The 16,526-nt window shown below is 45.5% G+C and overlaps 2 protein-coding genes across 2 annotated transcripts in view; one reads left to right on the forward strand and one right to left on the reverse strand.

Annotated features, from left to right (window-relative positions):
• The window catches only part of LOC128847345 (olfactory receptor 1G1-like), a 57,625-nt gene extending 45,260 nt beyond the window's left edge, over nucleotides 1–12,365 (reverse strand). Inside the window, exon 1 of the mRNA XM_054046737.1 lies at nucleotides 11,947–12,365. Within this exon, the coding sequence (XP_053902712.1) occupies nucleotides 11,947–12,365 (419 nt within the window). The remainder of the gene's footprint in view (nucleotides 1–11,946) is intronic.
• Nucleotides 5,069–5,989, forward strand: LOC128848476 (olfactory receptor 14A16-like). Its single transcript, XM_054048489.1, has one exon. It carries the CDS (start codon nucleotides 5,069–5,071, stop codon nucleotides 5,987–5,989), a length of 921 nt encoding a protein of 306 aa, XP_053904464.1.
• Nucleotides 12,366–16,526: the final 4,161 nt, after the last annotated feature.

A 16,526-nucleotide genomic window follows, 5' to 3' on the forward strand; every position in this document is an offset into this window, starting at 1 on the left:
AGTGAAATCTCTGTATTCACATATTAACAGACTAGTTATGTCTATCAAATGTTAATATGCAAAGCAATTGGACAGGTGATTATACTTTGAGCACTGAATAAGAGGTAACCAACAAATCTCTAAGTATCTATCTATCCTCTATCTATTTTGCTGAAAACATAATTGTAGTATTAATTTTTCCATAACCCCAACCTCCCATATTCTTTTTAATCATTCCTCCATGGTTGGACTATTTTTCTTTTCCCACTGAGAGGTTGTTAATAGCTGAGCAGTTACTAGCAGATCAGAGGTTAATTTTTCATTTCCTTTTGCGTTACCATTTCCACCAGGAAGGCCCACAAGGATCACCAGAAGGTTATTAGATAATAAATAGCCAACAATTGGGTCATTTTGTTACCGATTGCTTCCAATACTCTCTAATGACTAGAGAGGTCCAATGCATCAAATCTCCTCTTTCTTGTATTGTGCTACAGACTGAAGTTGCTGGTCCTCTTTTCCAGATCAAACCCCTTTCCTCTGCATGCCTGTTTTTTTGACTGTTCCTCATAGGTCAGATTATCTAAAACTTTGATTATTTTTGTTGGTCTTCTCTGAATTCTCTCCAATCTGTCCACATCTTTCTTAAAGTGTGACACCCAGAACCGGACACAGTACTCCAGCTGAGGCCTCACCATGCCAAGTAGAGTGAGACAATTATCTCCCGTGTCTTACATACAACACTCTTTTTAATACACCCCAAATGATATTAACCTTTTTTGCAACCACATCACATTGTTGACTCATATTCAATTTGTGATCCACTCTAGCCCCAAGATCCTTTTCAGCAATGCCATGACCTAGCCAGTGATTCCCCATTTTGTACATTTCATTTTTCCTTGGTAAGAGAAGAACTTTGCACTTGTCTTTATTGAATTTCCTCTTATTGATTTTAGACCTGTTCTCCAATTTGTCAAGGTCATTTTGAATTCTGATCCTGTCCTCCAGAGTGTTTGCAACCCCTCCCAGCTTGGTGTCATCTGCAAGTTTTATAAGCATATTCTCTCCTCCGTTATCCAAGTCATTATTGAATAATGGCCTTAAAAATGACATCAGAAAAGAGTTGCAGGTTTTGATCATAAAACTATGCATGGATTTTCACCTAGGGGACTGGGATGACCAATTCACTTTAAAACTATTTTGGTGACCAAATATGTATGGGCGACCTTGAAAATCCCATCATTGGTCATGTTTGCCTGTCCATGAAAACAAATAGCCTACATCGCCAAGAGACAGGTAGAGTTGTATGACTCTGAGGTGTTCCAGCTAAAAGCTCCTGGAATTAATTTGAATAGATCTGGTAAAAAAAACAGGGGAGATGATCAGGATCATCTTACACACTTTAAAAAAATAAATTTTTCATTAAAAAATTCATAGAAATTTAGAATTTCTTTTTTAAATCTACCATTTTGTGAGGTTTTTGGAGAAAATTTGTTCTCATTTTTGGTGGAGTTCAAATTAGATTAATAGATTCCAAGGCCAGAAGGGACCATAGTGACTGTCTATTCTGACCTCCTGTATAACCCGGCCCATAGAACATCCCCAAAATAATACCTAGAGCAGATCCTTTAGAAAAACATCCAATCTTGATTTGAAAGTTGTCAGTGTTGGAATCTACAAAAAAGTAATTAATAATAAACTAAGTGAGATATTCAAAGAGGGTTAATGGAGCCGGGCACTCCTCTCCTGTTGAAAGTGAATGGGATTTAAAAACACAAATCCACTTGGTTCCTTTGAGCACTGCAGCCTATCTGGATAATGAGAGCATGCAGTTACTTTGTAGCAGATAAAACTCTATGAGGGGTAGAAACTCACCTTCCTGACGGCATAGACTATACACTAGCTGATCATGATGATGAGAGTCCACCATGGACAGGTTATTCTGGAATTGTCCTCTATAAGGCCTCTTAGACTTTCCTCTGACTCAGGTAGTACTGGCCACTGTCAGGGACAGAATACTGAATTACATGATCGAAAGGTCTGACTCAGTTAGACAGTTCCTATGATCTATAACAAGTAGATGTTGTCAAATAAAATTGCAATGAATGTTGCACCCACATGAACTCATATGCATTTAATTGAGTATAATTACTCATTATTAAAACTGGTCAAAAATGAAAATTGTATTTTTGTGGGAAATGTCAATTTTTTTTGTTTTCATAGAAACATCGCATAATATTGCTTTTGGATGGACAAAAGAATGAAACTGAAGACTGAAAAGCGTTTGGTTTTCAATAAACTTCTCTTGTAACACAGCACGTTTATGGTAAATATTTTCTAGTTTTGGAAAAAAAGATTTCTGATATTGAACACTTTCCCCCCCAAAACCTGAAAAAAATATACAAAAACCTTTTCCATCTCCAGGTTTTCAGAAAAACAAAAAGAAAAACAACTTCCCACCACTGAAAAAACAAAAACCCATAGAAAAAAAGAGTTCAAAATGAGTTTTTTCCACGCTAAAATATTTTCAATGACAACCAATTTTTCTTCAAAAAGTTGTTTTGCCAGGAAGATTTTTTGAGCATCTCCACTCATTATGAATTATCCTCCAAGTTGTAAGTAGTATCCCAATTGGATGGATGACAAACTGAGGAATGGAGTGGCGAAGAGACGGAACAAAGCCAGAGGAATAGTTGGGATCAGATCTCAGGACACCTTGGACCTTAGCTTTTACATAATAATTAATTAATTATCTGATAGTTGCATCTGATACGAGAGGTCCATTTTATTAGATAAGAGGCAGTCTCCACCCCAAGGAGCTTACAGTAGAAAAGACCTGCAAAGGGTGGGAGGGCAAAGACAGCCCTAGGGAATGATTTTCCCAAGGTAACACAGCAGGTCAGTGGCAGGGCTAGGAATTGCTGTCAGATCTCTGGAGTACAGTCCTGTGTGCCCTCAGTGTTCGCCTCACAATCTTTGCTTTAGACCCTGCTGCCTCGTTGTAATTGTGATTATTTTAGTTTCTGAAAACTCTTCAGGGAAGTAGAAGGCAAGATAAAATATTGTTGGCTCTGGACCGTTGAGGGCTCCAGGGAGTGAGTCCCTCAAGCCCGTAGAAAACAGACATGGATAAATCACCTCCCCTCAGCACCAAAGTTTTTGACAGGCAGCTCATCTGCAGACAGCACAGATCTCAGTGTATTTCCAGCAGCTCAGCCTCAGTGTGGTGGGGGAAAGGCCTCATAATACAGTGATCGGGGCATTAGATAGAGAGATAGATCGATAGAGGGGTGTGCATGGGGCTAGAGAGAGAGGGGTAACCAATTGCAGTCTGTAGCTGGAGGAGAAAAGACATCTCAGAGACCGGCATCGTAAGTTTGCTCTTGCAATTAAATATATTTGGGGGTGACAGAGAGGCACTTTAAGGATGAAATTGTAAGTGACATTAGATTTTTTTTCATACTTTCAGTCTTAGCTCAATTTGGGCATGGAAAACTGAGGCAGTCCAAAGCAGTTATCTTAGGAAAGAGGGGGCAGAATATTCATGCCTCAGTTTCCTTCTATTGGGAGTGGGGGAATTGATCAAATTGACACACATATTTTTTAGAATGGATTGAAGAGTTCACATTAAAGTTGTCCAAATATTGTGACAAACACTATCAGCTCGTTGTTACTTTTCTGTCTGTATACATTAGTTTGTTGTTACTGCTCTCTGTTTGTTTTTACTTTTCTCTATTAGTTTGTTTTTACTTCTCTATCTACCTGTTAGTTTTTGTTAGTTCTGTGTTTCTCTCTCACTCTCTGAATCTTGTATCTATCTATCAGTTTGTGTCTAGTTCTCAGTTTTTTGTTTCTTCTGTCTATTAAATTGCTGAAAGGGGACTTGTGGAACAGGCACTCCTCATAAGTTGAAGCTGAGTGGTTAGGGCACTTGGCTGGCCTGTGACAGACTCAGGTTCAATCTCTCCCTCTGACTGATGATGAGAAGGGATTTGAATTTCCAACATACAGGAGAGTGCCTGAGCAGCTAGGCTATGGGTTGTTCTGAAATGAGTCTCAGTCTCTCCTGTTGAAGCTGCTCCACTTTGTATCAAGAATTATATAGTCATTTGAGCAGGGACTTGAACTTGGATCTTCCAGACACCAGGTGAGTGCCCCAAGGACCACGCTGGAGAATCACTCTCCTGCCCCTACCCTGGCACAATGACTCTCCATTGTCACTCGCAACAGTCGTTCCTGATGGCAATGGAGAGTCACTGGGACAAAAGCTGAGATGCAGTCTGATGTAGTCGTTAGAGGAGGGGACTGGCAGTCATGACACCTCATCTGTGTTCTAAGCTCTGGGAGGGAGTTGAGTCCAGTGTGTAGAGTCAGAACTCCTGGCCTGTATTTCCAGCTCTGGGAGGGGTACTGGATTTAGTAGGTTAGCGCAGGGGGTGAACTGGGACTCAGGACTCCTGGGTTCTCTTCCAACCTCTGGGAGGGTGTTTAGTTGAGTGGTTAGAGAAGCAGGAAGGGAGCCGTATTCATGACTTGAGTTTTCTGTTTATTTATGGCTCTGTTTGGTCACCTCCATTTGAGATGCTGCTCCCGTTTAGAGCAGTGTAAATGGGGAGTAATTCCATGGCATGCTGTGAAATTATCCCACATTTGCAGCATGTCCCTTACAGCAGAATTTGGCCAGACAGACCCCCTATTCTGCTCAGAAAACTGAGGATAGCAACATTTAAACACCATTATCCAGAGTTCACCCACCTCTGGGTAATAGAGGTATACAAATTTCTCAAAAGCAATTGTTCCAATTTCTCCACTTTATAACCCTGGTGTAAATTATGAGTAACCGCTGTGGAGTCCATTGAGCTGATTCTATTTTCTCTCACCCCAGTGTAAAACAGGAGTAACTCCATTGGAGTCACTGGGGCTGTTTTCTCCATCCTCATTCCCATATTACACCAATCTTCACAAGCTAAGGGTCTGACTCAAGGAAATTAAGGTGGTTTTCACAAAAGGAGAGTTATTTTTACTGATCTAATCCTGGCCCTTGCTCTTGTCCCTCTCTCTGTAACCATCTAACGATGTCCTGAGAAAGAAAATGTCCAACCGAACCACCCTGACCGAGTTCCTTCTCCTCGGATTCTCTGATGTTCGGAAGCTGCAGATTTTGCACTTTGTGGTGTTTCTTGTGATTTACCTGGTAGCCCTGGTGGGGAATCTTCTTATCTTCATGGCCATAGCCTTTGACCACCACCTTCACACCCCCATGTACTTCTTCCTGATGAATCTGTCCATCATAGACCTTGGCTCCATCTCTGTCACTGTCCCGAAATCCATGGCAAACGCCCTCATGAACACCAAGTCCATTTCCTATGCTGGATGTGTTGCCCAAGTCTTTTTCCTCTTCTTCTTGTTGGGAGCAGATTTTTCCCTTCTCACCATCATGGCGTACGACCGATATGTCGCTATCTGCCAACCACTGCACTATGACACAATGATGAACAGCAAAGCTTGTGTCCAAATGGCAGCTAGTGCCTGGATCAGTGGGATTCTCAACTCTGTACTACACACAGGGAACACGTTTGCATTGACCTTCTGTGGAGGCAACATGGTGGATCAGTTCTTCTGTGAGATCCCCCAGCTACTCAAGCTCTCCTGCTCTGAGTCTTATCTGAGTGAATTTGGGGTTTTTGCATTCAGTGTGTGTTTACTCTTAGGCTGCTTTGTATTTATCATTGTGTCGTATATTCAGATCTTCAAATCAGTGCTCAGAATCCCCTCTGAGCAGGGACGGCATAAAGCCTTCTCCACCTGCCTTCCTCACCTCACTGTGGTCTCCTTGTTTGTCTTCACTGGGTCCTTTGCCTACCTGAAACCCACCTCCAGCTCCCCATCTGCTCTGGATCTTGCGGTGGCAGTTCTCTATTCCGTATTGCCACAAATCATGAATCCAGTTATCTACAGCCTGAGGAACAAGGAGATGAAAGCTTCCCTGAGAAGACTGACTGGGTGTAGGTAATTCACCAAGAATTAATTTTTATGTCTTTATCTAATTAAAGTTTGCTCACATAGTATCTGTTCATTAATGTCAGTTATTTCCATGACCACAGAGCTTGAACACAAACAGGTCTGATTCTGATCTCAGTTGCACCAATGCAAATCCAGATTAACTCCGTTGATGTCACTGCCACTGCAGTGATTTACACCAGGAGAAAATCTGGTCCAGTTGTGGAGTAAATGAGTGTAAAGTGTGTGCATGCGAGGAATCAAACTTTCATTCTGTGCCAAAACAATATCCGTTACACTGCTTGGCCACATGCACCCATTCCATGGCCACTGAAAACAATGATGGGAGTTGTCTTGCTTGTGTGCATAAATCAGGAGAGGCTTTGTTGGAACCAAAGGAGTCAGACTGGTGTAAGACTGGGGTAGGTGAGAAGAGATTTCGGGTAGATCTGTAACACATCAGTGTAGTTCCATTGACTCTGGTGGCGCTAAAGCAATTTTCAGCATCTGTACATCTGAACTACTGCCTCCAATGGGGCTGTATATCCATTGCCACAAGCTGGGGACTAGGCCTATTGTCTTATAAACCACCATTTGTGGCCTAACCACTAGCGGTGGACAAGGAGCCAGACTGTGTTAGCCTGGCTCAGGTGTACATTTGGGATTGTGAGAGATGGAGAGACAGGTTACAAATTACAGGAGGTTTCTAACAGTCAGTGGAGTGATGTTCTGGAGCAGCCTCCCAATAGGAGTTGTGGGAGGCAAACGACTGAATTAGTTTGAAGAGCGAGATGGACACATAGCTGAATGGGATTGTATGATGGGTCTGCTTGTGATGGTGGGGGGCCGGGCTCAACAGCCCTGGGGCTCATTTGCTGCATATGTCTTTTGGTCCTAAAAGCTTCAGGGTTTCATCTGGCCACTGACATGGGTCAGGAAGGGATTTCTCCCCCCCCGCGACCCAAGTGTATTCTGAGAGATTTTTTTTTTATCTCTAACATCGGGGTGGCCCTAGCTGCAGATGGGCCATTGGGTGGGATGTGCCAGGGCTCTGACATGGCACTGAGCCATTCTCTCTCACTCGGGAGCTTGGCTGGCTTGGTCTTGCCCACATGCTCTAACTGATTGCCATGTGGGGGTCAGGAAGGAATTTTCCCCCCAGTTAGATTGGCAGATACCCTGAGGGGAGTGGGAGTAAAGGTTTCGCATTCTTCTGCAGCGTGTGGTGTGGGTCACTTGCCAGGATTTTCTGGGTGTATCACAATTATTTCCTTGCCATTGCAGGGGTCTTGGGCACTGGTGGCCTTCGGTCTCTCCTATTGTTTGCCAGTGGCACAGAACTGTCTAGTCTCCTGAGGGCTGTGGCACTTTAGTCTAATTTCAGTTGTTGGGTTTGGTCTGCGGGTGCCAGGTGGTGTTGGCATAGAGCAAGTCAGACTGGATGATCTGGTCATTCCTTCTGGCCTTTAACTCTATGACTTTATGGATGTTCATAGAGGGGAAGAGGAGAAGGGGCCACACAGAGAATAAACTCCGGTAGAGTCCATGGTTTTGCATTAGTACAACTGTCTGTGACGCCCTGTCCTCCTGGCTGAAGGAGGTGACTCAAGCGCAGATGAAGCCTTTGACCCCTGCAGCTGTGCAGTGTCACTGTATAAACACCACCGATGGGCAGTGCATGTTATAAGACCCCTCTGTGCCCCACCTAGAGGATAGGGGGCTATTCCAGTGGCTGTCGGGCAGCCTGGCTGTTCAGCTCAAGCTGTTGAAACTCATACTTTGGGCCCTAGACGTCTCTGGTTGAGTCCCCCTGGTGCCAGCATAGATTAGATGGTGATCCTCGCATATGTGCAAGTGGCCTGAGAACTTCAGGGGACCTTATTCCTGCACTCATCAGAGGCTGATGTTGCCTACCAAGCTACTGGAGAACAGCAGTGGGAGTCAGACCTAAGAAGGGAGTATCTCCTTAGTGAGAGCAGTGGCAGGTTTATTCCCGGATCATCTCAGACATGCTCATTCCTAGTCCCTCTGAACCCTGGAGACCAAAGGTGCATGGCATGGGAAGGGGTGTTTGTGTTGCTCTCAGCTCAGGTTGGTAGAGTTGATCAAAGTAACTTGTCATTTGGAAATGGTTTCCTGAGGCTATTCATGACAAATGCTCCTATGTTTTTAGCTGAGTTATACAATCTGCCAATGGCTTGGAAAAATCTTGCTCCGCTCCTCCCTGAACTTGGTTGGCCACTGACGCATTCGCAGAATACTGGACATTCTGGTACTTCTGGGAAAGCTGTGGCCTCACCCACCATTGTGACCTTGCATGCCTCCCTAGTTCGTGATACTGGACAAAACCATGTCTGGTTTTCTCTCAATACCAGACGGGACAAGCCACACCAAAAGGGTATTATCCGTCTTAAAACCAAATCAATGGCCAGCTACCTCAACCCACCATGCTCACCCCTCCCGAACAGCTTCTGCACGGTTTCGTAGATACCTCCTCTACCAGAAATATTTTCCAACTAACCAAATCTCTCGCATTCTGACCCAGAGACACTGGTGGCGGGTATATTGTCCAACAGGGAACATTGTGGCTCCCTTCTGGAGTAGGGCCTAATGGAATTAAAGGAGTCCTTGGGAACTTGCGTTTAGCACCTCAGGACTCTTACAAAACCGCATCTCTGGTATTAGACCAACCTCCTGTCTTTTTTCTAGACATGTCACTTCCAGGTTACATGTCAGACACATTGCCTTGGACAAGTGCACTTACTTGATAGGTGAAAAGAAGGACTTAGGGATTTGGACACAATTATAAAAACAAAGCAGTTTAAGGCAAAGTAAACGCTAACGGCAATAGTCCCAGTTTCACTGAGATATGAGTCATAGAAAGTTATTTTCTGGAGCTGGGGGATTTCACAGAAGAACTGGTCCATCTCATTGTCTCCACATAAGATGTTTCCAGTGTGCAGTGCAGAATTGAAAACCCCACTCATCCAGGTACTGGCTTCCATTTGGACACAAGGTCTCCTGTTCTTCATATCCTTGAAGTCCACCTGTCCTCCATGTCAGGATAGGTTTTGGCTGCTTGGTTCAACTCTCAACCTGAATTTAAAGGCACTAGTCTACAAGACAAATTCAGTGGGCTATCACCTTTCCTACTTACTCAGTTTTACTATCTGGCAGCTACCCCTCTGAAACAAAAATAAAAAGGGATGCAATAGAGTGTATGGGTTTGAAATGATCGTATTATTGGACAATATTTGCGTTCCCCAGTCTTTCTTAAAGCTCAGTTTCCAATTAAGGTTGGTCAGAAATTTTCTGCTTAAATTATTTTCAAAGGAAAATTGTGTTTTCAATTAATCAAATTTTCACAGAATGTCTCAGGCATCCTCAAATATATTTCACTGCTACTTCATATAAATACATAGTAAAACTGAAAACCCATGGGTTTTTTGGGTGGATATAGGCAGAAAAAAAGCAGTTTTCTGCAATTTTTAGCTGAAAATGTTTGTTTTCTCACTTGCCAAAACATGAACAATCACAGATTTTGGGGAATTCTATGAAAGCCCAAATTTTTTTTTGATAAAAAAAAATCTGATAGGCTCTAGATGTTTGATTGACCTGATAGCAAAGGTCTTAAAGAGTTCCAAACATAATTCAAATTTATGTTCTTAAATTAGCCCTGTATATTAATACTCTAACATATTTAATTGAAATGGCAAACTTACTGTGCTGTTCTTTCAGGAATTTTCCCAGCTTGCAATGCATTCCAGCCTCCAATATCTGCAATCATTGGTGATATCTATCTATCTATCTATCTATCTATCTATCTATCTATCTATCTATCTATCTATCTATCTATCTATCCACCCACTGCTAGGATTGTTTGGTTATCCCTCTCTCTGATGCCCCCATCACTGTATTCTCCAACAGCCATTGTCGTGTCCCTTTGCTGGATGTCTTGAGTTACTGGGTCTCTCTGCAGTTCCTAGCAGACAGAGATCTACTCCACAGATGAGAGCTCCCTACTCCCCTCCTTGGGCAGGCTTGGCTGAGAGGTGATGGACTAAATGGGATGAGGGACTGAAAGCTCCCTTCCCCCAGCTTTAGAGAGGGCCAGGCAGAGGAAGGAGGAGAATGGTGTGGGAAGGAAGTGGTGGCCAGGGTTGGCCTCAGGGGAGAATGTCTGGTGTTTGGAGGTGGGACTGAAGGAAGTAGTGGAGGGTTCCCTGAGGCTGGGGTCATATCAGAGGAGTAGGGCTGAGCAGAGGAGGGGACTGGTGAGCAGAGGGGTTCAGCAGGGATTTCTGAGGAAGCTGAGTCAGGAAGTCTGGGTGGGGAATTGCCTCTGGGCCATGGGAGGAGGAATCTCAGAGAACGGGGCCCGGGAGCATTTGTGAGGTGGAGGGCTGTGAGACGGGAGGGGGATGTTTGGGGTTCTGGGCTGTGTAAGGCAGAGGGAAGGAGACACCTGGGGACTAGTGTAAGAGCATTCAGGGGATGGAGAATGTGGCAGAGGCTGGAGTCAAAGGGCCTGAATCTCCTCTCCCTGAAACCAGACACACTCCACTGTAACACCATGGACTTACCCTGAGATGAGTGACTGGGAAATCAGCCCTATTGATTCCAGTGGGTTTACTCCTGATTTACACCAGGATGAGTGAGAGGGAAATCAGTTGACTGCAGTGGAGTATTTCTAACTTTTCTTGAAGTTGGTACATTTTGGTGCTGATTTTATTGTGCACAGCTAGAGATCAAACCGGGGTTCAGATCCTCACACCAGGGACCCCAAAGCTCAGCAGAGTGCAATCCACCCACTGGCCCTCATGGGGAAATAAAGTGACAGCATTATCACCACAGTGTTTAGTTCTCAGTTAGGCGCGTCAGCCTTTGAAGTGGTTGGAGTCACGCCAAACAAATTGCACTGTGCATATGCCTGGCGAAAGGAGGAGCTGGTTGAAAGCTGTTTCTGACTCGCAGCCACATAGCTGCTGAAAGGAGAATGTTCTGGCCAACAAACCTAGGCCCTGTGAATTAAAATCTAACCCTGGGCAGAAATCTGTGACTAAAAGCAGGTGACATCTGCCTCTGTTGAAGGGTTTCTAATCTTGGGGAATTGTCCCTTGAGCACAGTCAAATATTTAGAAGGTGCTGAAACTATTTTTGAAATGAAAATAAATAACCCATGCACACGCTCACTGGGAGATGGGATTATTGGGGAAGGAAGAGTTGGTGGGAAAGGGAAAGAGGTATTTTGAGGGGCCGTGAGAGGAGGGGTGATTTCGGGGAGGAGGATAAATGAGGAGGGTGTATAGGAGATGGGTTGGGTGTGAGGAGATGGGGAGGGGTGGGGCACTGGGAAGGGGGCCCTACCCTCCCTGCTCCCTTCATGTGATCTCGGAGGCTTTGTCCTTGCCCTTCTGGGGGGCTGAACCCGTCTCCTTTAACCCTTTACCATGTGTGCTGGGTCTAGGGAAGCACCACCCCTTGAGTTGTGAAGCTGAGAAGAGGCACATGTGGAGCGTGCACCAACAACACCATGAAACCCTCCTGGCACTGGCGAGGCTGGCACGAGTGAAACAGTTCCCACCTCTCTGAGCACTTGTTTCAGGCTGTACCATCTCCCGGAGCAATTCTCACTCAGCTCACAATAGCTCATTAAGCTGAACAGGCCATTTCACTGAGCCTCCTATGTGCCAGATGGATGCGTCCGTCTTTGTGCTGCATTTATGGAGAGGTTCTGGGGGTGAATGTGAGGGGAACCCAGACAGGCACAGAATACAGCTCCTGTCCTAAAAAAAACATGGTGGTTCTGAAAAGATCCGTTTGCTTCTCTCATCATCCATATCCACTGCTATCTACAGCTGATGCCCATGGGCGTCCCCAGGGTTTTGTTGAAATAAATATTTGTTTGTGGCACAGACATGTGACCTAGAATAGCTAAGAGCCCAGTGGCACCAGACCCCCAGCATGAACGTGCCATAGTGCAGAGGATGACAGATGACAACGTAGCGGTCATAGGCCATGACCCCCAGCAGCAGGCACTCGATCCCCCCGAAGGAGATGAAGAAGAACATCTGAGTGAGGCAGAAAGCCCATGAGATGGACTTGTCCTGCAACAGGTAATTGGCCAACATCTTGGGCATGGTGGAGCTGATGTAGCCAATGTCCACCACTGAAAGGTTGCCCAGGAGGAAATACATGAGTGTGTGGAGCCTGGAGTCCAGACTGATCAGTGGTAAGATGAGCACGTTGTCCATCAGGGCCACCATGTAGATGGCTGTGAAGACCCCAAAGAGGATGAGTTGCTCCTGCAGGTTGCTGGAGAGACCAAGGAGGATGAATTTAGTCACCGAGGTGCTGTTCTCCCCCCTCATCGGCTCCAGGAGGTCCATCTCCTACAAGCAGAGGAAGGGCAGTGGTGTGATAAGTGGATCGACAAATTCACCCTCTTTGTGAGCTCAATTGTAAAAAGCATTTGCAAGTTCCTAAGTTGTCACAACAACCTACAATAACAAAGGTTGATGGGAAAAGGTGGGAAAGAGAGACAGAAAGACTGAATTAGTCCAACAGGACTAATATCCTCCTGATATCACTCAAGGTCTATGTTAAGATCATGCCTGGTAAACAAGAGAAGTGTGGGGCCGGAAATCAGTGAACCCAAATTGTGTGTTGGAAACTAGGCCTAATTGGTGGACAAAATAGCGAGCGGATGGGCTATTCTGCCCATCACTCCCTTTGGGGTCCTTCAAGAAAAAGACTTTGGGGGGGAAATGAGGAAGAACAACAGAGGCTACTGGAGCCAGATTCACCATCAGATCTGCCACACATCCCATCCCTGCAATTCCAGCTATTCGTCCTCCTGATCCTGAGAGATGTCCTGGCCAGACCGGGCCAGAGAGAGGGACCCAGAGGACATCGTCACCCCCCACCTACTCCAGATGAATCCCAAACCCCACCCGAGATTAAATGGGATCGAACTTCAATAGCAGCATCTACGACGACAGCAGCTCCAGCCCATCTCAGCTAACGTCTCTTTCCCCCACAAGGACAGTTATTACCATCTCTGATACCATCTAAAAGACTGTCTGATGAGGGGGATTTTCCTTCTAAAACTCTCCCAGCTCAAGGCCAGAGGAATGAGGGATGTTGTTCAAATGAAGCCTTATTGAATGCTTTACATTTCAAATGCTTTAGCTGCTTTTCCTCCTTTTCCTTGTCTTTGATAACAGGTTAAAGGCATGTTTCATGGTGTGTTTGCCATGGCACTGAGCAGGCTGAGATCTCTGGATACCAAACCTGTACGTTGCTTAACATGTCTAATGCTAGACAGTGACTGGGGTCTGTTAGCACCTTTAGCCCATTTATTCCATCTACATTAGTACAACCTGGTCCAATAGGGAGGGAGCTAGCGGGGTGCTGAGCAGACCCAGGCTGCATTCTCTGCTCTACCACACGGTGACTTAGCACCAGATTTTCCGAGATGTTTAAGGGGCAGATTTCAAAGGTATTTAGGCATCTAGTGGGATTTTCAATATCATCTAGGCACCAACACCCATTGAAAACAAAGGGAGTTGGGCACCTGAATGGATGGGATAACACAGGCCATGAGCCCTGGGCTCCCAACACCAACAGCTCTGCCGGTACCCCTCAGTCCTGACTCGCAGCCCCTCCTGAGCCTCCATGGCAGCCAGTGTGAAATGGTGCTCCAGGGATGCATGTCTAACACAGGCCCGATAGGTGGCTGCAATATCCAGACTACGGTTCTGTTCTGGTGCAACAGATACCTGGGGGTTACCAGATTAGCCGGGTTTAGTGGGCTGGATGGGCCCAGAGGTCTGATCTGGGGTGGAAGGGAAAGGGTGGGAGATAGCAGGCTTGATGGACCCAGAGGTGTGACTGGGGCAGCAAGGAGTGGCTAGAGGGGCCGATGAGCCAGCCTGGTATGTACGTTCCTACTGAAGGAATTCAATCTGAGATATGAGCTTGAAATCCTCAGCCCATTCGCTGTAGGAATTGCCTTCTTGTCATCTGGTGCCTGCCTCGCTGTCTCCCTCCAGAGCACTTCAGCCGTCCTGTCCTGAGGAAAGCTGTGGAAAGCAAGTGTCTCCCTGTCCCTCTCCCACCAACACCCCGGCCCCTGATCTGTGCCTAGCTGAGAGGCACAAGCCAGCTGAGGGTGCCAGGCTGGGCAAATAATGTAGACTCGTCTCCTAGGGGAATCATCATTTGTGCCTTACAGACATCACCTTAAGCCAGCCCGGGGGTACCAATTTGCCTTGTACAACCCGCATCCTTTGCGGAGGAAGAGGGAGATATAGGATCAACACCCGTCTGAAACCAAAACAGGAGCCAAGCCATGGAGAACTGCGGTGTTTCACTCTCAAGTCCTCTATTTTGGGGACCAGGAACTCCTAGACCAAGTGACTCCAAATTTGCCCCACTTACACTACCTCAGACATCAAAGAGACACAGCAATTTTCAAGACAATGTGATTCAGTACATGGATTTTAGAGCACCTAGAAAACTTGGCTGCTAAGCAGTGAGCTTCTATCAGCCCCTAACTAACTCACTCGGTTGGCTCCTCAGCTGGTGGGAATTGAGATTTCAGAGGTTTCCATTTAATCACTTTCCACATTGCAGAGGGTCACAAGGCAGCAGTGGGCACCCTGAGCTCTGCCTTAGTCAAGCTGTAGGGCATGTCACAATTTTTATGGTCCGACCTTCTGCTGGTGGGGATTGGGGTCATTTCAATTAAACCGGTGGGAATTGGGTGTCTAAAGCCACTGGGCACCTCTGAAAAACCTCAACCAGCTTTTTTAAAACCCATCCAGCAAAAATAAACTTTTTCTCTGGACTTTCTCCAATTTGTACACATCTTTTCTGAAATTTGGCACCCAGAACTGGACACGGTATTCCAATTGAGGCCTAATCAGTTTGGAGTAGAGTGGAAGAATTACTTCTCGTGTCTTGCTTACTACACTCCTGCTAATACATACCAGATTTATGTTTGTTATCAAAGAAATGATCCCTGTGGGATCCCACTCATTATGCCCTTCCAGCATGACTGTGAACCACTCATAATCACTCAGTGGCAGTGAACATCTCAATTTGAGTGCATGGATGGAAATCTTTATGTGGTCAGTTTTCCAGTGCTGGTGCTTATATGTAAATACCAGAATCTGTAGGCACCAAACTACAGCAAATTGGTTCCAGTGGTTCTGAGCACCGACTCCTCCCTGATCAGTCAGTCAGAGTCACCCTCTTCACTGGATGAGCCACTACAAAGGGCCAATTTTCCTCTATGTGTTCATGGGGGTTACAGGTGCTACACATCTCTGATAGCCAGTCCAAGAATTCAAATCCATGAAATCAGTGGTTCTCAAGCTTTTCCATTCCAATTCCCCTCCCTTCTAGCAAGGATCTAACTGAGACCTCCCTCCCATTCAGCAATGTCGGTAGGTAGGTTTAGTCATCGTGACTTCCTAGCAGCCAATTGTTGAGAACTCCTGGACTCTGAGAATCTCTGGCTATATGTACCCCCTGTAACCCACATCCTTCCCATCCCAGAATCTCTAGGCCCCAAGAGGACTCTATGGACCTTTGGAAGACTGCAACATCCGGGCTGCATGTACATGAATGCAGACTGTGACTAGCAAGGGCCCCTTTTGGTGAGCAGACCACTCCTCTTCTCTCACAAGCACCCAATGGTTGCAGCTCCCCACTGGTGGAGTTCCTAGGGTCAGCTGAAGCAGGGTTTCCTGTAGCAGAACTGAAAACACAGTGTTGAATTTAGAAAACTAAAGACATTTCGAAATCCAATGTTTTTGTGAAGGTGGAGTTAACACTGATTTAATATCAATAAATTTCCGTTTTTTTTTCTTTGTAGATTTTAAGAACACAAAATGTAAGAGCAGAACGTCACCACCCCAGTGATGGAATTTGTCCTCTGGGGGCTCACCCAGAATCCTGAGTTGCAGCGCTTCCTCTTTGTGGTTTTCCTCATAGTTGGCTCGGAAACTTCATCATCATCACCACCATGATCACCAACCACAGGTTCCATACCCCCATGTACGTCTTGAACTTGGCTTTCCTGGATGTCAGTGAATCATCAGGAAATGCTCCAAATATGCAGGTCGACTTTCCCAGTGTAAAAGCATCTTGTTCAGTGAGTGCATCCTCCAGATGTTCTTCTACCACTTAATTTATTTTGTGGGAATGGCGAAGGCTCGGTATGTGGCCATCTATAAACCACTGTGGTACTTGAGTATCATGAACCAGGATATGTGAATGGGGCTAGTGGCACTGGCATAGCTGGGTGGATTGTCTCACTCTTCTGTTCAGCTTGGACTGCTCCTCCAGCTACCCTTCTGTCGTCCAAATATCCTGGACAATTTCTACTGTGATGTCCCACAGGTCATCAAACTGGCCTGCACTGACACCCACATGGTAGAACTGCAGATGGTCTTCAATGGTGGAGTGCTGCTCATAATAGTATTAATTGTTCTGCTTATTTCCTATACCATCATCTTAGTGAAGATCAGGACACACATTAC

This window comes from Malaclemys terrapin, chromosome 13, assembly GCF_027887155.1.
Source record: "Malaclemys terrapin pileata isolate rMalTer1 chromosome 13, rMalTer1.hap1, whole genome shotgun sequence".
Taxonomy (NCBI): Eukaryota; Metazoa; Chordata; order Testudines; family Emydidae; genus Malaclemys; species Malaclemys terrapin.